The sequence below is a fragment of the Corvus cornix genome, chromosome 1A, assembly GCF_000738735.6.
Source record: "Corvus cornix cornix isolate S_Up_H32 chromosome 1A, ASM73873v5, whole genome shotgun sequence".
NCBI classification, from domain to species: Eukaryota; Metazoa; Chordata; class Aves; order Passeriformes; family Corvidae; genus Corvus; species Corvus cornix.
The window spans coordinates 11,203,911-11,227,367 of record NC_047057.1 but is presented as its reverse complement, the minus strand read 5'-3'; the positions used below and the strand labels follow the sequence as shown (position 1 = coordinate 11,227,367).

The 23,457-nt window shown below is 36.3% G+C and overlaps 1 protein-coding gene across 11 annotated transcripts in view; it reads right to left on the bottom strand.

Annotated features, from left to right (window-relative positions):
• MAGI2 (membrane associated guanylate kinase, WW and PDZ domain containing 2) overlaps positions 1-23,457 on the bottom strand; it is a 717,920-nt gene that overhangs the window by 75,349 nt on the left and 619,114 nt on the right. For 7 of the 11 annotated variants that reach the window (XM_039570838.1, XM_039570837.1, XM_039570839.1 and 4 more), the window contains 3 exons: positions 16,544-16,575; positions 12,540-12,729; positions 2,274-2,315 (listed from right to left, as the gene is read on the bottom strand). In XM_039570838.1, coding sequence (XP_039426772.1) covers positions 2,274-2,315; positions 12,540-12,729; positions 16,544-16,575 — 264 coding nt within the window. The remainder of the gene's footprint in view (positions 1-2,273; positions 2,316-12,539; positions 12,730-16,543; positions 16,576-23,457) is intronic. The other 4 variants (XM_039570831.1, XM_039570834.1, XM_039570830.1 and 1 more) reach the window with 3 other exon arrangements.

The following is a 23,457-nucleotide window of genomic DNA, read 5'->3' as shown; positions in this document are numbered from 1 at the left end:
TTTGGTAGATTTACTAAAAGCCCTAATGATCATGTGGCAGCAGTTTCAATATTCCTGAATATACATTGATTAAGTATTCTTACCCATGTAAATGATTACATTTCATCCAATATTCCTCTAGTGCCTGCTTCTCCAGGATTCTGGTACTTTTTTTCTTACTCACAAAGGATTGCTAGATAGACTAAATTTTGTGTTTTCTTGCTGGAGCAGATTTTCAGTTGATCATACATATAAAATTGCCTGTACTTACAGAAAATGACACTCCTGTGCCTTGCAAAATACTACAAAGTGTTGGTTAATATAACTTCATTATGGAAAATGTGTTTTTTTGTTTTCTCTTGCTAACCTAGATTAGCACCTTGTGGTTCATGCCAAAGAAGAAGAGATGAATAGGCTTGCAGACAAGCCAGTACTGAATTAACACTGTCTTTTCCAATTTGCTTATCTTTCCAGTCAACTTAATGTATCTTAATGTCCTGTCTCCTACCAGTTTTACTGAGAGTTTCACCTTAAAGTCAATATTTTTGATCATGTAATATGGGTATTCTCTGACAGAATGACAATGCTCCCTGTCCTTCCTTGCCTCTCTATAGATTTATATTAGAAAAAGAACTTTAACTTGGCTGGGTAGTAACTTCATTCTCTCTTTTTTTTTTCATAGTTATACCACTTTGTTTCTTCTTTTCGTGTGAAGGAAAACTTTTTTAACAGTTCATTTGGCCTGGAAGAAAAACGCTCACACCAATTCATTTTGCTAGGCTATAAAACCAGCTGGCTCCCCCATGAATTTGAGAATGGTATTGGACAAGCTGTGATCTGATCATTGCTGCACAGTGAGGACAGTAAAGAGCATTGGGAAATTCTTTCTGGTTCATGAACGATGGGGGATTTGCTTTAAATGTAATGGTACCAGAATAGATAGTTACTGAACAATAGTGAGCTCTCACAGGTGAAGACGCAATTATCAACTCCCAGCTACCTTTCTGCACTGTATTCATCTGAATAGCTGGGTGAACTACACACTGATAAGTGTACATGCAGTTGTTTCTTAAATGTTGAGAAAATATATACCTGAAAATGATTAATTAATTTTCTGTGTGACAAGTTGAACGAGTCCTATGTGATTTTATAGTGATAAACCTGCTATTCAAGATGATCCTGTAAATGTTGATATAATTTTTTTTATTAAATCTCTTCTATATTGCAATTAAAGCAAAGTTGAAGTGCTTTGCTGTAATAATTTTACAGTCTTTCTGAGTGTATTCAGCTACCTACCGAAAAGAAAAAACTAATTTGGGCTCCTTTGCTGAAGATGGTGAAGATTTTTGTTTCATACAAATAATTGTGAATTGTGATTGACACAGAAGTACAATAACTTCATCTGAGTTTCAGATGCTCTTGAAAGATGTGAAAAGCTTGAAAACAGTCATGGAACTGCTGGTCTGTAATGTGAGTAGCTTTTTAAAAAAGCATACATATTCCCTCTTGATATTTATAGAGAGGAAAAGCTGGCAAATAAAAACTTCAGTTTGAAAATCATCAAAGAAAAGAAAAAAGAACTGGTGTGCTAACAGAGTTATTCAATGTATAAACCCTACTGGGTTATGCAAAACCAGTCCAATGCTATATTTAATTTAGGATCTCTGTCCAACTTGTGTAGGACTAGAAAAACTTTGATAGGATTGTCAAAACAGCCTTTTTTTGCATGGGATGCCTGTTTTAACTGTTCACTCAGCATGATCACACTGGGAAATCAAATATTGCTGTTTTTTAAAAAAGTCCATTGCCATTTTACAAGATCAGTGTTGACTCAAACACCCCAAAAATCTCCTGATTTTTGAAGTTTTTGCTTTTACATATTTACAGCACAAGATATATGTTGAGCAAGGGAGCAAGGAATTGGTGATAGAGTTAAGAGAGAATTAAATTCAGATTTAAAAAAAAAATTGCTTAATCTTAAATAGCATGAGCTATAGAGATACACTTTTATGCTAAAGAGTGAACACTAATAGGAAAGTACACATAAAACACAGTAAAACATAAACAAAAACTGGCTGAGGAAAAAGAAATACCTTTCCTTCGTCAAAATGCAAATCTATTAGAAAAAGTTTTGGAATAAGCATTCTACAACCCCACAAAGATCATACAAAATAAAATGGTGACTGGGTAGTCATGACTGGCCATCATCTGGAGAAATGATTAAAAAAAGAATAGCTAAAACATAAAATGAAGGATGACTAGTTTACAGAAAACAAAGGCTGAAGAATACTTGCCAGAGGAATCCGCTCGAAAACCAGTCCTGGGCAGCACTTGTTCTGAATAGGAAAATGGGGAATTAAAGGTGAAATACATTTCTCAAGTTATTTAAAGATGCAGCATCAATTTCTCTGCTGTGTTTTGAATAATTAAAATGCATTTTCTATTTTTTCTTGTAATTTTGCTTTCTCCTCCTCTCCTTCCAGACTTTCCATGTGGTACATGTACATAGTCCTGCTAGATTAAGACCTCCCTGTCCATTTCTGTACAAAGTGAAAAAGATGGTGAGGTGGTAATGTCTCTTCAACACAGTGTAGGTTCTGATGAAGATAAAATTTTTAGTTTGGTTAAAACTGTGAAAAATAGTGACAATATTTGTGCTTATTCAAGTACAGCAATAAAAGGGGAAGTTTAATGGGTGTGTTTGGATGACTTGACCACGGATGACTTGACCCCTGCTTTTATACAACTCAATTGCAAAATGTCTTTTATCATCAAGAAGAGGAAGATTTTGCTAGAGGGAGGTATGTTGCCAATAACAACAACTGACTGTACATGAAGGTAAATGCACGTAAATCCCTTTAACATACTTTTTATGCAGGTAGCTTCAAAGTATTTGTAATTCAGTAGATGAAGTGCAGCAAATAACTGTCTTGTTTTCATATAAAACTACTTTGCTTGCATTAGAGGAATCTGGATGAGTTCATAGCTGAATTCAGTCATGCTTCCTTTGCTAATTTTGAAATGTTCTGAACAAAAACTTCTGTTTTATTATCTTGGTAGCATCCAGAGTGAACTGCAAAACATGCCAAACCAGAGGTGATTTCTATTGGCCTACACACAACAAAAGGGCAAATAAAGTATCCCATTTATGTGATTCTAAGCAAGAATACCATACCATGCATATTTCATGCTATAAAGGGGGTAAGGTCTTTTGCAACAGCATTTGTAGGACAGTGATGCAACCTATGAGTATACACTATCTTCCTAAGACAGAAGGGTGTGGTGAGAGACATAATACAGGATTTCCTCTGTGGGAAACTGTGCATCGCTTTGAAAGAGTTTGGACTAAAGCCACTTGCCTTCTGGTGGACTGCTTCCTAAAGGCAGCATGGGCTACAATGGCAGCAGCTGAGTAATTCAGAGTTCACTTGAGATAGTACTCAACTGGTTGTAACAGGGCAAAGATATTTCCCAAAAGACGTCTCCCAGAATTGGAGATGTCTTAAAATTTTTTTGGTAAGGATATTTAGATAATAGCCATGACCTGTCCAAATGTAGGTCCACTGGATGGGGAGATCTGTTTGGATTTGGTGTTCTTGTAGTATTTGTGTTTACTGTCTGCATTGAGTTGTGTTATGTGGGCTACGCTGTTTGACGTTATAGGTGGCTGCATGTCTTTACTTTGATGGTTAAAGGAGGCAATTCCTTCACACACTTCGGATTTTGTACAGTGATTTGGGATCCTTCAGGTGAGACATGCTATCTAAATGTAAAATATTCCACCAGCACAGCTCCTGAAAACCAAAGCCTTTGAAACTGATGCTGCTCCACTGCAAACTTGGAGAAATGATTTTTTTCAATCACAGCCCTTCAAGATTTTAATGGAATTCTTAAAAGAGACAAAATGATTTTAATATAGAGAAAGCAATTTCATCTTGATAGTCTCAATAAGCTTTTAGGGTTGAAAGCACACAAGCTTTTTCTCTTGGTCACTCAGCTAGAATTGCTCTTCAGTACTGCTGTAAGATTAGTTCATTCTGTGTTTCCATTTCTGCTTGCAGTCACTCTAATATCACCCAGAATTGGCCTCAAGCAGCAAAGTGAAAGAATCATCACCATTCTCAAACTGTAATCAGTTAGGGAACAACTTGCTCTGTTAAGACAGCCAGCCATAGATTTTAGGTAAGTTAGCAGTGTCCTTTTTTGGGAACTGTTATTTGTGGTCTAGCAAAAGTGCCTGTCAGTGAGGTGGTTTCCTTCAAGGTAATCCCATGAAGTCTGATATGGCTTTTGTTCCTTTGCCTTGCAGAACTTCATGTGGGTTCTCACAGAGTTAATTATCATCTTGTAATCAACCATTCAGCACCTAGCATGTGTTTTCACTGTAGTTTAGGTATTCACACACACAAAACTTGGAGCTGTGCTACGCTGAAGATGCCGAATCAAGCCTTACAGTTTTTAAATGTCTAATCACCAGAAAGATAAACCTAAGTGCAGATTTGTGTTTTTGGTAACCATAGGAAAGCAATGTTCATTTTAGGAAGAATCTGCTGTCAGCAGTATGGGTCTCTGTGCAGCACAGGATAATTGTGATAATGTCACTGACACTTTGGAAAACAAAATACATCCTCTAAATAGCTGTGCTCATATGACAAGCAAACTGTTAGCAAATAGTAGAAAACTTCAAAAGAAGACGGATCTTTGAAGAATGTTTAACATAGAGGAAGGGACTGAATTAGCACTGTCTTCACCTGTCAAATGCAGAGATAGTTTTTTCAAAACTCACCTAGTTCTGTGCTCAAAGACCCTACAGAAAAGCAATTTCCAACAGAGGAGGAAGGACTGCTGAGCCTTGTCCTCAGCTGAGCAGAATGCATGTCATTTGTGCACATCCAGGTGCCTTCTATCTGCTATGAATAAATTGAACTGGTAATTTTACCAGAATATTGCGAGACTCTAGCAAGCTTTGTTTTATAAAAATCTGTCAATTAGGTTTATAGGAAACTAACCTTTACACAAAGCAATTTGAAACTTTCAATTTATTTATTATTAAATTAATTTTGAAATTTTCTAAACTTTTAATAGGATTTTTAAAAATACGTTAAATGTCCTGCCTCTACCTTATTGGAAATGAGGCAGAAGAAGGCAATTTTGGAGACGTCAGGACAAAGAGACAAGTCTACCCAACACTGCCACCATGAAGAGGCATTCAAATTGCTGAAAGTTTTAAAATGATTACATAAGATTTCTGTATTCTCCCTATGATGCCTTTGGCTGAACCTCTGCAGCTGCATTGCCATGAGTAGTTGTAGTCTTTCATGTGAAACAGGAATGAAGTACTTACAAAGTAGAGCTTGGAAGTATAATAAAATACTTGTTAAATTCACTTATTTAATTTTTTTTAGATCAGCTAACCTGTCCTAGAACCAAGAATCAGGAAAGTAAATCTAAGAAATCTTCTGAACTGTTATTTGTATATATTTGTATATAACTGTAATCAGAACAAATCTCCACCATGGTGATGACTCCCTGTGCTCCTGAGAATGAGGATGCAGCTGTGCATTTTGAGAAGTCTTGCCATACATCAAGATTTGGGGGTTGGAAGTAGATCCCTTCCAACCCAAACCATTCTATGGCAATCATTTTATGATTCTTTGCATATCAGATGAATGCAAAGCCAAGATTAATTTTGATATTAGAAGGCAGAACTGTAAAAAGTTTGCATACCTGCCTTCATGTTTAGTCTAAATTAAATTACACTCATAGTTTTTAAACTGAAAACTGTAAAATATTTGTGAAAAAAGACAAGCAATAAACAAGACCTGGTACATAATCCTGATTTAAATGAAACCAATGGTGAAAGTAGTGGGTTTGTTTTCTGTCAAGATACAGCCATAGGAGAACAATTCACCCACAATGTGACACAAGGGTATTTCTATTTGCACCACTGGAGCCACTGGTATTCTCTGGAGGAAGAATTATGTTGAAGAAAGGTAGGGATGATAATATTTATTTTCCATATTCTGTTGTTTTCTGGATCGGACTTTGCTGAATGCTAAATACCTGGAACAAAACTAGCACGAGGGAACATTTATATTTCAGCATCTCAGTACTAGCCATGCTTTAGGCTAATAGAAGTTTCGCAAATGAGAAGAATGAGAGTGATTATGCTTCAATGTCCTTTCCAAAGCTGTGCAAGCAGCAGTTTGACACAGTTCATAGGCAATGCAGCACCCACCTGTCTCATGCACGTGCCCAACTCCCCTATGCCTACAAGGCAGTTCTCTTAAATTATTACTTTGACTTCTTAAGTTCACGCTTCCACTTTACAGATCAAAACCCATTTTTCTACCTTTTAGTAAAGTGTAAATTGTTAAAGAGACAGAAATACTGCATCCTTAACACTACCATCAGCTGTAAAACTGACACTTCATATTAGCAGAGGTCGTTAGGGACCTACTTTGCAATCCAGCAATCAAAATCATTTTACATCCATGGTACTGTGATGATGATATACTCATAATTCCATTTGAAAATGGTTTTGGTTTCACTGTCAGTTCATATAAGCAACAAATCCATTTTGTCATGGTGAGTAATTCTTTCTACAGTGACGAACAGTACAAAATCATTTGACATTAGTCTGCTAAATTTCCTCTCCTTTTATTAGATACCATCTCTTATTAAAAAGAAACGGTTATATTCATTTAGTAATATAAGTTCTTAGACCATCTACATGCTGTTGCTTGGGGTAGCAATAGATGCAAGGAAAACACCAACACTCACTGTTTGGAAATTGCTTTGAGAAATTCCCTTCCTATTCCTCAGCTGTTCATACTCTAGGTCAAGGAATAGTTTGATGATAAAACACCTTAATTAGCAATTTCCCAATACTTTTCTTTACTAAGTGAAGGCAGGCATGACTTACTGACATAAAAGGCACTAACTGGTGAATAGAAATATTGAAAGGTATGGTAAACTGCATACAAGGAAGGTTTGAAACTAGAACCTGATTTTCTTGCTTACCAAACCCTTTAACCATACAAACCCCCCTTTACACAATACTTCAGAATATTATGTATTTAATGCTATCATAGTTCAGCATATATATATATCTGTACACATATGCGTATACATGTATTTTAAAGCACCATAACCATAAAAATGAGCAAAAATGGGAAAAAATGTTGGAGACAATTTTTTTTTTTGTCAGGAAAATCTGTCTGAAAAAAGTTGTAGTACCAATTATGCGAAAAAATTCCTTCAATTTTTAATATTTTCAATTTTAAGTTTAATTTTTAACTGTAGCTTTTCAGCCAACAAGCACTGGCAAGAAAATTCTGCTTAGCTGTAGACTATGCCATAAAACCCCTCAGGTGATAATGCATTCAGTTCTAGACACCTAATTTTTTTTTTATGTTCCGTGAGTATCAAATTTAGGAAACCCTGATTGCCTTAGTATTTTTCTGCAAGACTGGTATTTTCAGAGTTACACATTATGGGTCAGTATAATGCTGTCCGACAAATCTTTTCTACTTTAATGCGTATCTGTGCTGAAAACCTGCAGTTTTCAGATACTCCAGAGGAAAGGTAGCCCGTGAATATGAATTGAAGTGCTTGTCTGTGACCCTTATTTCATGGTGGCTAATTATGCAAATACATTTCCTATTTACATATTTCACAGCTGTTGGTGAACTTTGTTTTTTGGTTCTTTTCCAATTTGTTTAAATCTCTGGCAGTAAAAAAACCCCAACATAAACCAGCATAAAACAGCAGATAGATTTGAAAGGGACGTGGGAAATTCAAAATACTGTGGTCAGAGGAGAAAATAACATGGGAGATTTTGAAGAAAGTAACCTTTGTCCTTCCAGTTAAAGGTGGAACTGTAATTGTTCAGATTTCACTTTCAATGAGAGCTTATCACTGGCTTATCTCATTCATCCTACTGGCATTTCTGTGTCACATCACCAGCCTTGGCTACCACACTAACTGAAGTGTGGGTACAAATGTAACCCAATCAATGTAAAAAATGTTTTAATTTACTGCTTTCCTTAGAGGAATACAACCTCAAGTTTCTATTATAACTAGAGAAATATCATGGCACTATGATTCCCAACAGCTTTGTGACTCCTCATTGACTCATGTCTGCCTGCAGGGGTGTCTGAACAAAGGTTTTTATAAATTGTGAATCTACAATAAAAAGAGTTCAATATAAAATATAAGATAGGATAAGGAGAGTTTATAAAAGCAAAAATTTAAAATTCAGCTGAATGTTCCTAATGATAACTCCAGGGCTCCAGTTACAGCTGCAACAATCTGCTGCATATGAAGTTATAATTTTGTCATTAATAGGAAGTTCCTGGTTTGATGTTCCATTTTCTAGCTTCTATACCCAAACCTGGTTATCAGAAGAGTCACACTGTTGCTTACAATCTAACAGTTTTCTTAAGGAGAAAGGAGTTAAAGGTTTTGCTTAGAATTAATAGTAGGACAGAAAAAAGGAAAAAGTGTCCAGTTGAGAAAATAATGTCACAGCAGAAATTTAGGTAGGTTCTCTTCATTGTGGAGAAGAAAACAGCAGAGAGGAGGAAAGAGAGTTAAAAAACCCCCCAAAACTCAAAACAAAAAAGAAAAAAAAAAGCAGAGAGACACAGGAAAGAAGGAAAGAAAGCATAAACCAATTTCCCTTTTTTTGCTTTTAAGCAGTTGTTTTAGATGATGTGGTAATCCTCAGTCTTTGGAAAGCCCTCACGCTCCTTTTTTGGCTACTTGGAGCTTTGAGCACAGGTGATAGGTGACAGCAGAGGCTGGTGACATCTAAGAAGGAAGAGCTGACAGGTCACAGCTAAGTCATGACAAACAATTTTCGAAGGTGCTATAACTTAAAAAATAGAGTAGCACTCTGGTTTTGTACTAATGCATTATTTGCTTGTCTCTACGAAACTCTTTCCCATGCAGAAGCAGTAGTGCTTTGTGATTCATATGTGATCATTACAAACCGAAATCCTCCCATCACACAGGGTCTTGCAGGTTCTTCATGTTCCTTAGGTGGAAAAACATTCCTGTAGAATGAAAATCATACTTTTCATTGAGGCTTCCTGCTTGAAGCCCCTTTCTTGCTATCATTAGGTTGGGATGAGCTAGAGGCAACATGTCCGTCTAGTTCTTGCTCTGCTTTGAGTCATGTTGCTTGTGCTCCTCACAGAGCTACACTGTGATGCATAACTTGCTTCACTCCCTCCCTTATTGGGAAGCAGGAGGCTTTTATGAAGTCCTGGTGAGTGCTGACTGTGGGGAAACCCTATGATAAAAAGCTCTGTAGAAATTCAGAGCTATAGAAGTAAAAAAATGAACTATTTAGTACCAGAGTTTTACTGTGAGGGAAACAAAAATCTTGCACTATTTTTTTCTTTTTTAATTTTCCAGGTCATGATTGTTCACTTCTCTGCCCTATTTTCAGAAGATGAAGATGAAAAGGTCTTTCTAGGATATAAGACAAAGTTGCTTTGAGATAAGAAGTACTTAAAAAACCCATGTAGCTGAACTTTTCCTGTGCACTTTTAGGGTATGCCCTTACCAAAAATAACCAACTTGACACTGCCATATGGTAGGAAACTGTGTTGTCTTGAAACTCTCCCTCCTCTATACTCAAATTAGATGACAATTACTTGACTCAGTAATGGATTTCCTTCCTGCTGTTTCCCTCTTCAGGAAACAGTAGCACTATGTGGAGAATAAAAGCATTCAAAGGCTTGACAAATTGAATTTGCTAAAATGTGTGCTTATGGAATTCATGAAACAAAAATGTCAGGGAGAATAGAGATCTTTGGAGGCAGCTATTTATAAATAAGGGATATGAATGAATGCAGACAAGATCTGGTTGGGAACTGTGGAATCAAATCTTAGAGAAAATGTTGAAGGCATAGCAGTGTAAGAAGATAAGGAATTTAAACTTCCAGGATTAGCTGGAAGATGGGACACTGCAGGAAATCTAGGACGAGGTTACTGCAGTCTTGCTTTCCATCTCTCACTTTCTTGTTTTGGACCTAGCAGCTTCATGATTTTTAATTCTCAGTTTTTCTAGGCAGCTGGCTGAAAAAGTCTTGCATACAGTTTCCAGTTGCCTCTTGGACAGAACTCAAATGCAATTATACCATTTAAACACAGGCTTTAGCATAACTCCAACCTATGTGTTAGAAGCTCTTCCTGTGGTGAAGCATATACTCCTTAACACAGTAGATTATATAAGTAAAAGATAAGAGTTCATGTCGGTCAAAGAAGTGCTCAGAAAACTTAAGAAAGCATTCATGAATAATAATGAAGCACTTAATTATTTCATTGAATGGTGTAATATATCCTGTAATGCAATATATAATCTTCTGGGGTGTAAGTGAATCTTTGTTGTTGACATGAGATCTATATTCCCACATTTTTATGAAGGGAACACATGGATCCAGCCTATATTGGGGATCAGGATGAAAGAAGATACTATATTAATATGTATCTCATACGTATAGATGGTATTTATAAAGTTTTCTTAATTGTCTTACTGAGATATTTATTTAAATGCAGGAAGTCTGCACTCTTGGCTTGATGAATTTAACCACAGAAGATGGTTCTGACTGTTGAGTGGAAAGTACAGATTTTTGTTAAACTACTTCACTTCTAAAAGCTACTGATATGAGAAATGATTATTTGCAAAGGGTTCTCTGTTCGTTAGAGCTCTATACGAAGCTAAGAGTTTTTTCAATAGAGGTACTGAACTAGATAAAATCCTTGCTAACTATGGAATGGATTATTTTCCTTCTAATTTATCGTATACCAAATTCTATCACTTCGGGGAATAACACGTCAGCTCAAGCAAGTCTTTTTATTTATTTATTAGTCTAGCCCTTAATGCACAAGAGAAAGAGGGAGATGTCTGAAAACTACTTCCGATCTTCGCTCAAAACTAGTCCTACTTCTTTCAAACCTATTTGGCCTACTCCACACAGTATCCTGATCCATACTTCAAAGAGTTTTAAAATTTCAAAAATGATAGTCTCTTTTTGTACATTGCCTTGAGAGTACCAGCCAGCATGGGCTACATGGTGTTTGTAAATATACTGGAAAGTTTAGTTTCTATGCCTAACAGTTTATAATTGAAGATTAAATACTTTTTACAGGGGTCTAAATAAGTTCTCAAATCCGTATTTAGGGTGACTAAGATACCTGGTATTCCTCAAAAAAGCCAGCAATTTATTTAAGTACATAGATTTAAATTTGGGATCTTAATTTCAGGCACTTGTTAAATAAACAGAAAACCTCAACAACTGTCCCCCTCAAAAAAAAAAAAAAAAAAAAGAAAGGTCTGGTTTACGCAAAGTGACTTTAAGGGTGACAATCTATACTGAAAAGTGTTCCACTAATAGGATCAGTGTGGCAGAAGATGGTGGCACTGGCCACAGTGGCAAAGAACTGAGGAATATGAAATGCAACTTTGAGACTAGATTAGGGTTTACTTGGAGTTGATGTAAAATGAACTCTGCTGCTCCTCCAGCATATCCATTCTTGTGGGGACTGGGAATACCAAAGCCAAAGAGGAGATGCTGATGCTGTTACTAATATATGAGGGCCAAGGCAAGTAAGAATGGTATCAACCCAGTGTTTGGGGCAATAATGTATTTTCTTCAGACTATCCCTTTGCATGCTGAAGAAATTTGAACATTCCCGGTCTCTGGGCCTAACTAATATTAATGGACTGGTCTGGATCAGCTCCAATATTTTATGCATAATTTATAACATATTTTGGTCTATAGGCTCAAGTAATTTATAAAATTAGTTGAAAGGTGGCATGTGCAAGTAATGGCAGTGGTGAAGAAGCTTTCAGTAAAAAAGTCAATTATTTTAAATAATTGATCTTAGTAAGTGCAAAGGCTGCAGACAATTTAGAACAATATTTTTAGCTAAAATGTTCTTTACAAATGGAGTAAATAAGTCTAGGTCCTTCTACTCTTGTGAAAAATATGTGATATATTTCCAAAAACAAGAGAAATTAAATCAAGATGAGCATCTCGTTGCTCAGTACTATTTTGTATAGGTCTTCAAATAGTACTTTGTGCTATGGATTACTTTCTAACTACCAAAGACAATGTGAAAGCTTGTCAAAGACATTTTTATAAAAGCAAATAGATTTGAAATTTCTTTACTAAACATCACTTTGAAGTGAAAGTAGGTGAAAGTTTTTTCATTGATAAATTCACATCTTCCTATTGGTTGACTATGAAAAAAAAAGTGCAGTAAAATGTGGTGGCACGTACACCGTGCTTCATCAAGGATTTAATAGTCAACACTCTGAGATCAAAAATATAAGAAAAAGAACACCTACGAAAGTCAAACATAAGAATCTAGGCAAGATCTAGGAAAATATATAAGTGTAAAGTTTTTGAATAATTTACAATGGTCTCTATTTACTGGAAAGAAATGTAGTTTCTTTCTTTAAATTACAAAAGATAATTACAGGAAACTATAGACAAAATTTTAAATACTAAATGGTCAGCAGGGTCAAGAGAGCTTTCACTTACGCCTACTTTCATAAATAGCTCTTGATTTCTCATACAGCTCATATGGGTCAGGTTTTCGTGGATCAAAGGCCTCTGTTGAATCAGGAAATGAACTCCTGTGAAGAGTGGGTGGGTAGGGAATATTCTGTGGCATCGCTGGAGCAGACACACTTGTTTGAGGGCTGCCTTGATTCTCCCATCGTTCCATCATCTGGAATGAAAACATACAGAGAATAAAAATGAAATTTTGCAAAAACTGTAGCTTCCACAATGAAACCAAAGACAGTGATTTCTATTGAAGATGTGTTTTGTAAAAATAGTAAATCCATTTGCTATCTTTTGAAATGAAAGGTGTGTGTTGTGCTGTTTATAAAATGATTTGGCTAAATTTACATATTAATTTGTTGCACATGGCAAGATGTTATTTATTGCAGGTTAGATTAGGCCCAGCATTGCCTCTGAAGCATGTGGAGTGCCTCTCACAGAATGTGCTGAGCTACTGGAAACTATTTGCTAAAGGTGGAATCTGTGGGTTTGTGAAGACACAGTTATCAGATCATCAAAATACAAGGTAGTGCTTAACAAAGAAGGGACAGACTGTGTAGCAAGTGAATGACCTTAATGCTGTATCTTCTGAGAATGAATGAAAATAACTAGCTGCCCAGGGGGAAGTAGATAACTGTAACTGGGAGCAGAATTTACAGCTTCAATTGAAGATTTAAAAAACCAAAACCAAAAGAAAATCAAAACCAAAGAGAAAATTATTACAGCATATATTCAAGTATCTCCTGTTCAAAAAAACCCCACTAAATTTGCGTTATACAACCAAGTTTCCAAGCACAGGATAAGGCTTTCAAATCTTCCAGATCATTTACAGGAAAGAAGTACACAGCAGCCTGTTGTCTATGCATGAGACACCTAAGTTCAAGCTTTTTTCAAGACTGTCTTTAGCAGCCTTACATGTACATCAAGCTTGAAGATATGATAGGCTGTGCAAAAGAAGGCTTGAGGATCTGCTTTTTTTTTTTTTTTAAGAAGTTGGCTACTAATCAAATTGCATTAGCAAATTTATTTGAAGAGGCTAAATTAAACAAAACACAAATGTTTATCCCAGGAAATATGTACTTGGATATTCCTATCCAAGGAAGGACCCCTCCTGAGGACAAGGGTGGTAAAGCCTCCAGAACAGCGTGTTCTCACACGTAACCCAACAATGGTAATTACACAAAAAATGCCTCTTGGAAACAAACTGATCTGTAATTAAAGTCCACTGACTTCTATTGTTGTATCAGCAGAGCTTTATCAAAGATGATTGCAGGTTTACAGAGAACTTGCTCTACAAATTCTGCGATTATCATTTGTCTTTAGTTCCTTGGTTTCAGAATGTGTTTGGGTCAGCAGGTAGGCTTAACTCTGTTCTGATGATTAACTGCATCAGGCTTTTTTCACACCAAGTATGTGTGAACTACAGATGTTTTAGTGTCCTCCTTGGTGAATATGCTGAATAACTGTCCTGCTGAATATCCCAGACTCATACTTAAGAATAAACAGATTATGGATATTGGCCTTTTTTAGTTGTCGAGGACCTCATTCTTTTATAAAATAGTAGTATAATTCAAGCTGTGCTTCTGTCAGAATTTCAGCAGTAAGTAGGGCTGGTTCATTCAAAACTATAGGTATGTACATTCTGTGCAATACAGTGGCATATGGAAATACCTGAGTTGCCATTGAAATAGCTTAGGTACAGGAATGTACAAGGCAAATTTATCCTCTGCAAATAATTACCCTTTGGGTAAATTAGCTTGTGTGGTAAGCCACATGAATATCACAGTACTACTTCTGACAGCCCTAAAGAAATTACCTCAAGTAGGTATAAACACATATACAGTACATATTTGCATTATGGAAGTGTAAATTCAAAGGTCTCTAGAAACACACCTGATTATGACCCCTACGTCTACATACGAAAGGAGAACTGAGCTCAATTCAAGCTCCTTATGATCAAGGAAATTACAGGAGAAATATGTTTAGGCTTTACCTTCCCTTAGGAATCTAAAAAAAGAACACAAGCCAGTGAAACCAAGCTGTCTATTGTGTCATTATGAAGATGAAAGACATGAAGGGCCATGTCTGCCTAGAAGTGAAAGATTCTTAATTTCTTGGAAAGTGCTGGCGAAATAGACCACTTACCTCTTTCAAAATGCGAAACTGGACAAAATTAAAATACTTAAAGAAAGATTTAAAAAAAGAAAGGAAAATATAATGATCTTTGATGAGCAAACTTTACCCTAGTGAAAGGAAAGGAAACTGGAGAACAATTGGCAAAACCCTACTGGGTCCCATATATCTAATTCTTGCTTCCTGGTTAGCTCTAAATCTTCAAGTGTGAAGTTCAACCAGCTAAATAAGTAGATAAACAGAAGGGGAATTATATCTCCCAAACCCATATCAACTAATTAAACAGTCACCTAGTGTTCAGTAATGTGAGTTATCCTGATGCTGCTTCAGAAAAGAAGGCATTCTTGAAAGTAAGCACAGTAGTGAGTGCAGGGTACCAAATCCAAACTGGGGCAATGGTTTGGTGACATTGCTCATGGTCATTTTGCACTGATATTATATATGATATACATATATTTTGCACTGATATTATATATGATATACATATATAATATATGCACTTATATACATATGAACCACAGGAACTGATATTTATATATTTGATGTGTACATGAAGAGGCTAAGTATGGACAGGAGGAGGTCTTCAAATGAGTATCTTTAACAAGTGAGCTCCAAGCTATCTATGTCATCATTTTTTATCTGAGATTAAAGGTTGAACACCCCAGCCATTCAGCAGCCTTAGACTGGTGAGAGCAAGTTAGCCCTTAATAACCTGATTTATTTTCATGAATGTCCTGCTCCATAGATGAGTAAAGCAACTTATGCAAGACTTATTCCAATGTATTGTATACAGATTCTGTCCTTTTACACCAAAACCACCACAAGCTGAAGCAGTCTGATGAAGTTGCATCAGCTGATTAATTAAGTGCTATTTGTACTTGACAGGATACAAAAATTGTTTTGGTATACTTTAAGCATGAGATCCAATATGAGAGTATGTAAAGTTGTTCAGATTCAATGTACTTCCTCTGCCTGCTCCCCAATAAGAAGGCTCTAAGCTCTTTAAAAGATACTGCTATTGTTATTCCTATTGCTCTTAGGAGTCGTCAGGATCTATTTTCCTCTACACACCCTTGTTGAGAATTAGGAATTGCTCTAAGGTCTGTCAAATCTCAATAAAAAAGCCAAATTAAAAAAAAAACAAGCAACAAACCAAAACAACCCCCCACCTGCAACAATAAAACAAACCAGACAACCAAAAATAGTAGCCTATGATTTCTTTTTATACTGTGAATGCTGTCGCAAATTCAAAAAATTATATGTGGTGTCAACAGAATAAATAAAGTCATTGCTTACAGTCTTACAGTAGGAAAAGCCTTTACACCTTGGGTTTTACTGTCAAAATCACAGAAACACAGAAAAGTTGATTAGAAGGCACCTCAGTCAGTTATCTAGCCCAAGCTCTTATTTGAAGTGTGACTATTTGCAGCTCTAGATCTCCTAATGCAAGAAAGAATAACAATCCCTTTGAGGATGCTAAACTCAAGCCACTTGTAACCCAGGAAAAGTGAATGTTGTTAATTTCAAAGAATTTGCCAACTAGAAGACTAGACTGGCCTCATTTCTGCTGCCTTCTCCTCCAGACCTCTTCATTTTAAGCCACCACATTTCTGGTTCTTGCAACCCATCTTAACATTATGGTTTTCCTTTTTCCAGACCACTTCTGGCAGACTCCAAGTCAACAGACCTTCAGAACTTAGCAGGGAGGCCACCCCTGGTGCTGGGGCACTACTGAGAGGTGTCTCATGAGTTGGGAACAGGATGGGTAGATGAAAGACTACAGGAACTTGCTTTGCATGATAGGCATCTTATGAACTCAATGTGTACAATTTTGAAAGGGAACTTACAGGCTTTGGAGTTTTCCATGGAGAAAAGAAACCTGAAATAAACAAAAAATAATGTTAGCAGCTTTTTCTGATGCATAAAGAGTGGAGGCTAAGTAGTGTCTATGCTCCCATTCTCATTCAGGTCTGCAGGTAATATTGATAGATATGAAAATTCTCTACACACAAGGGGTGAAAACACAAAACATAAGGGATAATTTCTAAGAAAAAATAGAAATATATATATATGTGTATATATATACATATATATATATATTTGCAAGTGGAGCTATTGAGATCATTGCCATACTTTACAAACAGCATGGGATTAGGTTGAAATTAAAAGAACTAATCAAAAGGACTTCCAAATGTCTTGGTGGACATTGGATAAGACACCAAATGACCTGGTATTGATGTGTCAAACGCAGTCGCACCTTTAGGAAGAAGCATTCAGAACATCCCATCAACAAAACCTAATAATACAAGAGATTTTTTTAGAAGAAAAGCCTGAAGAAAAATAACTGTTTCATCAGTCTAGATAAGGTGGTCAAGTCTTGAGAGGATTGCTTATATTGATACTGTCCTGGTTTTTCGTCATAGTTAGCAAGAAGTCATACATGACTACCTCTTTTACACAAGTAGTTATCTCCTTTTCCTCAGTTATTGACTGACTGATAACTTACTTCAGTGACTTTCTTAAATTTCAACTATTGTAGCTTACAAATGTTTAAAACTCCAGATATGTCTTTTTCATAAAAGGAAATAATTTGAAACACTCATTGTAAACACTGTTCCTATCTTATGCAGTACAATGTTAAAAACCTTTACAAAGTATTAAATAAAAAGAAGCATTACAAAGGGTATTGGGTCACGTTTTTTAAAATACCAGCTTTCAACACGGCTTTCATTAAAAAACTCATTCTCTGTTTAATAGCAGGTAAAAAAAAAGTCTGTGGACCTTCCTAGTTAAGATTAAAAGCTAAAACCAAAGAGTTCATTTGTTTTGTCAGAAACAGAAATGGGACTTAAACTGAGATATCTAATAGGAAGGCTCCTCTTTCATTCAAAAAAATTAATTCAGCTGAAAGAGTAGAACTGACTTCATTATTTCTTTTTCTAAAGTGAGTCTAAAAAGAAAATTAAAATTATGAGAGCATTAGGATAGTATCTTTCTACAGACAAATCACAACAGGAATTATATTTGCACATACATTTAAGGTTTGTAGAATTCTGTGATAATGAGATAATCTTTTCTGCCCTAATACCTAATTAATTTTGACTGAAATATCTTGCAGTGTAAAAGCACTTGAACCATTTGTAGCAAAACACTGGCTGTTCAGTAATGCTGATGTGTAACCTGATAGTGCTTTTTTTTTTAAAAAAAAAAAGTATATTGAAAAAGTAATCCTGGAAAGGTTTATGTTTACTGACTCTACAGTGCCTGGACAAAAACTGCTTTATTAACAAGTAGATAGATTTCTTTCCATCTGCAAACTCAAGCTGAGATAACAGGCATCCTTGATAGATCTGGCTATCAGATCTATCTATTCAGTATTAAAGATTCTGTAGCAGAAACTTATTAAATAACTTATTGGATGGCAGATGGCTACCTTTTTACTACCTCCTATGTTTCTCTACTGCTAATAAGAGTGAAAGCTAAAAAGTACTTTTCCTCTCAGAGCTAAAGATAGGACTTGAAACTTGCTCAAATCAACTTATTACCCTGATTGTCGTTCATAAAGTATTTGTAGAGGTTAACTCTACTTATCCATTGATACTGGTGCACCTCCCACAACTTATTGTCATCAAAAATGACTCCTGATTAAACTGAAAGATCTTTTTTGTTTCCTATTTATCTACTGTATCCACCTAAAAATAAGTTATGCTGGAGTTATAATAAAAATTTTACTATCCATTAAAAATATAGTAAGTATTTATAAATCAAATAAACAATGACATATACTTCGAGTCAAGATTTTTTAAAAAAATCCCTCAATTAAAAAAAATTCAATTATTTGCTCAAACAAGGAGAATATAAACTTATATTTAACTTGGAGGTTATGGGCACAGACTGCAACATACAAATGACAACATCTACACTCAAAACAAATAAAAGGCAATATTTATTCACACAGCATGAAATTATGTTAAGAAAATGAACAGATATAGGATGCCATAGAAGCAAAAGATCCAAAGGAAAATTAAAAAAAAAAAATTGGAGACCCATATGTGCACAAAAGGATGCTATATAAGCAAAAATTTCTAAGGGTAACAAACCTTGGGACTAATAGTAAAATCCATTCTTCTGATTTTATTTCATCTTTTACACCTTGATCTCATGTAAGATGAGATAATCTCTCACCTCTGCCAAAAACCAGGCTAGGCTACAGGGGTGAAGGCCTAGTTCCATAAAGCAAAATTTACATTACATCTTTCATGTATCACTTGATAATTTTAATGTTGTCTCACATAAGATCTGTACTCCCATCTGAACTAAACATCCTTTTCCCAATCTAAACAAAACTGACTTTTACAGAATATATGGCATTATCAGTTATTCAATATGAGACTGATATGGATAATTGTTGTGTACCAAACATTGAGAATTATCACTGCTATTTAAACACATGCAGCAAATTCTGCAAATTCAAGAATTCAAGAGAATATTGCATATGTAGCACACTGCAAATTTAAAAGAAACTTCACATGAAGAGGCATAAAAGCAAAATGCACTTTCTTAGGTGTGCTGCACCCTCCCTTCTAACTTTCCCTTTTAAATAGTACTCTGCATGAGTACAGGAACAAATCTTCTACATAGAAAACTGAGGTTTAAAATCCCACCTGAAGAATATACCTGAATAATGTGCATTCAGTGCCCACTCAACAGTGTTGGCCGTCTGCAGCCACATCTACAGCAGGCAGTGAGAAGAAGAGGACTTTCATTTAGTTTGACCTCACTTCACACCACATTTTCCCTTGACTTTCTGGTGCTCATGACATGCCAGGTGAGCATTCCCCACCAGGGACAGCGGGATCCCACCTGAATGACAGCTTCCAGCAGATTGGCATCAGCTCATATACAGATACTGACTTATCAACAGGGCTGAAATTTGTTCTCCGAAGAATGGAGCTTTCAACATCTTTCAAGTACTAATACAGTATTAGTACTGCTTAACCTTCTGATCAACTCATGTCTAACTAGACACATATACTGGATAAGCTCTTCCAACCTCATTCCACTTCCAGATTTCTGCTTCACCTGCCCCAAACTCCCAACCCCCTGCTGTCCAACTTGTGATGTCTTCATAAAAACTTGAGTAGCTGAAAATATTATATATGTCTACATATAAACACCCCTCACCTCCATATCCACATACACATTTGAAATAATAAAAGTCAACTTAGATTCAGCTAAAAATAGTTCATGGAGCCTGTTCTTACCATGAGTGGCTTTTGGCTCACCCATGTGTGTGACAGCCACCCCTTCTCACAGTAATCTCACCATGTAAGCTGTAGCCATTTTTTGAAGACTCCTGTGCTTTTTTAATTAACATTCCTTGTAAAGACAGCCAGTACAGGTCTGCATCAGTTTTGGAAAGGAGAGCAGGGTTACTGGCTTGTCTTAAAGAGCAACCACCACCATTCAGCCAGGTGCTAATAGGAAAATACTGTGGTAACGTGTATGCATGCAACAATAAAAATACATAACCTCATATGGTTCTGCAAAATTAGTTTTGAGAATATAATGATTTCTTATTCAAGGTTGGCTATTTAAACTGTAATAAGGTACAGCAACTGGTGACCAACACATATGGACCTTTTAATTGTTTAATTTCAAATAAATAAGCTGAGGTACAGTAATAAACATATGTTTTCTAAAAATCAGACTGACATTTTCTATTAAAGCAGTGTTACAAAAATCTATATTGACATTGCTTTTTAAGTTGTATTTACCACCTTCCAAAATGAGCTTCCCTGGAAATCAGAGCTGTGATGGTTTCTATGTAGTAACTTTACTAAAAAAACACTGTGAACTGAAAACAGATTTTGGATTCAAATATATTAGGGAGAAAAAACTTTTTTTTTCCTTTTTTTTTTTTTTCTGATCAAGGCAAATTCCAGCTTCAGTTTACTGTACTTCTCCTTTTTGATGAAGATATCCTGTAACAAAAGACAAATCACATCACACTCATTGTATCTACTCCTTCTTCTATCCAAATTTAAGTATGCTTTTGTTGTAAAATATTCTTACAGATATCATATGCATTACACTTCAGCAAGGATTTATTGTTGAAAAGCTTAGTTTTCTAAAAGAAGCTTATCAGGCAGAACTTAGAGCATTTGCAAGACACAATTCTGATTTGTTTCCTTTTTTTTTTTTTTTTCAGTGAAAATAATGAATTTGGCAAATTCCATAATGTCAGTAATACAAAAGCAGCCCTTGGTTATTATTCTGCTCCCATGGGGATGATTTTCTCTACATTTTCATCTTCATTATTCTCACTATTTTGCATTTTTTCCTGGAAAAGTTCTTCACTCCTGGTAGGATCATAAGTAACTAACATAGCTATTGCTAAGTCACAGGACTTTTAATGATGTTCACCTCTGTGGCAGATGTGTATGGATAATTAAACTGAAGCCTGGGAACAGTTTGATTTCTGCAGTGACGGCGTGTGCTGCAGGGAGGAACTCAACAGCATCAAACACAAAGCCTTTTAATCTAAAGCAATGTTCAGGGCAAGTCAACATCCCTGCACATCACTTGTCACACTTTCACTTTTAATGGGTGAAAGCCCACTGGCTTTCACTGGGCTTCTTGGGGTTTTTTTTTTGTGCTTTAATATCCTTGTTGCATATGGCTTCCTGAGCAAAGCTGTCTCAAGCACTGAACAGACCTTTCTCCTTCCTAGATGCTCAGAAGTCACTGAACAGATGACTGATGAGCACTCCCAGAGCATTAACTGACTCCATGGGCATCTTATCAACATCCATGTGACAACACTTCAGCAAAAGTTTTCCTTTCTAGAAAAGCTACTGTATAAATTTACTGTAGCAGTAGATTTTTTTTCTGTGTTTTCTTTCTCTTACTCGAATCCCTGAAATGTCTATCAGTTGTCTATGTGGGCCTGATTTCCAAAGGTATCAAATACTCATTAACTTCAAATGGATGTGACAGGGGAGAACACTGAGATCAGACTCAGGTGTTCAGCATTAGCAGGGTGCAGGGAACTGTTTCTTACCATTCACTTTACACCTGGTATCTCCCTCTGTATGTTCACCTTTTGTTGAGCTATGTTAGGTGTGGTCAGATTAGGTGGACAGAACTAATGCTAGGACTGAGTTGACTGATTAAGATTTAAAATACCCTCCAAAAATACTTGTGGGAGAGGTAATTTTTTGTGTATACATAGAACAAATATATAACATTAATTCAATTACTCTTCAAATATTTTCTCCTTTAAAGGAAAAGAAACATGATCAATGAGAAGTAGTACGTTCAATTAATTTATATACTGTAGTAAACAAAATCTAAAAGGAGACAATGAATGAAAATAAATGGAAATAATACTTATAAAAACAAGCAGGTGATAAAAAGTTTCAGTTGATCATGTAATATTTAAAGTATCAGATGATGTATAGGGAATGGCCATTAGTTCCATTTCTAACAAAATCAATCATTATTACATAATATTTTTTCAAAGGTCCATCTTTTTGAAACAGGTCTAAATATTGAGCTCTTACTCTAGCAACAACAAAAAGTTGATTTACCTTGAAATAAAGAGTAGGTGTAAGAAGACTGGGAGCTCTAGCCCTTCAAGCATAGTTAGCTAGTCCTGCTGTCAGCTGTCCTTCAGAGTGATGGTGCCATGCTGTGGAGGATCCCTTTGGTCTTTAGCTGGGATGGCACCTGATGCAATGGGTCAAAAATCAACACATCCCACATCAGAGTGAGATGAATGACCCACTACCTTTGATCAGGCCACAACATTCCATATGTTTAGAGCCAGTGCCTTTTCCATGCAGTAGGCTACACACAAGCAGCACGGCAAGTAAATGATACAGCACTGTGTTGCACTGAGATAAGGCTAATTACAGTCATCAGTTGTTGTATCAAATGCAGGTTCACATTAATAAAACTCTGAAATATGTCTGTTTTCTTTATGACTATATATATGCTCAGATGTTACTAAACCCAGTTTTTCCTGAAAAAAAGACTCCCAGTGGTACAAACTGATTCTCAGTAGTTGCTTGTGCTGGCATTTTGCTTTATGGTCCACTACTCAATTGCCCTGGATTTCAACCCAAGTGAAATTGCAACAGAAGTAGTGCTCCAGTTTAAATCATCACTGTTTTTCACTCTTTGACCTACTACACCTATGAAAAGTAATCCCAAAGAATGAATACATTCCTGCCAACAGACAATCACTCTATGAAGGTACTAGGCAAAAAGCAGGGACAGTTCAAAGGAAGGTCAGCTAGATCTTTAGACCCCATTGGCATGCCACCCTGTCTGGCTTATCTCCACTCCAGATGACTTGGGGGGCATCTTGAGTCCAAGTCTATATTTCAGCTCTTCAGATTTTCAGACTTCTTGACATGTAGCACTAGGTGTGAGACAGAGAAGTTTATCAGAAATGATGCAGAGGTAGAGGAGCACCGTGGGAAACAGTACCTGATCTCATCCTACTGAAGTTGCTGAGGCGAGTGGCTCTGGTGCTGACATGACTGGCTGTGGAGTGCTCCAGTGAGGTGCATGGGGGAGCTTCCTGAACTTGGGAAGCTCAGAGGAGGGCCAACAGCAGCCTGCAGCTCATGCCACAGTGGCTGACAGGACCAGGAGCAACGGGCCAAGCCTTCCTCCAAAGGATAAAAGAAGCCCTTAGGGATCTCTAATGGCCAGGGATCTCTAATGTGCACCAACAGCATGGTGGGCACAC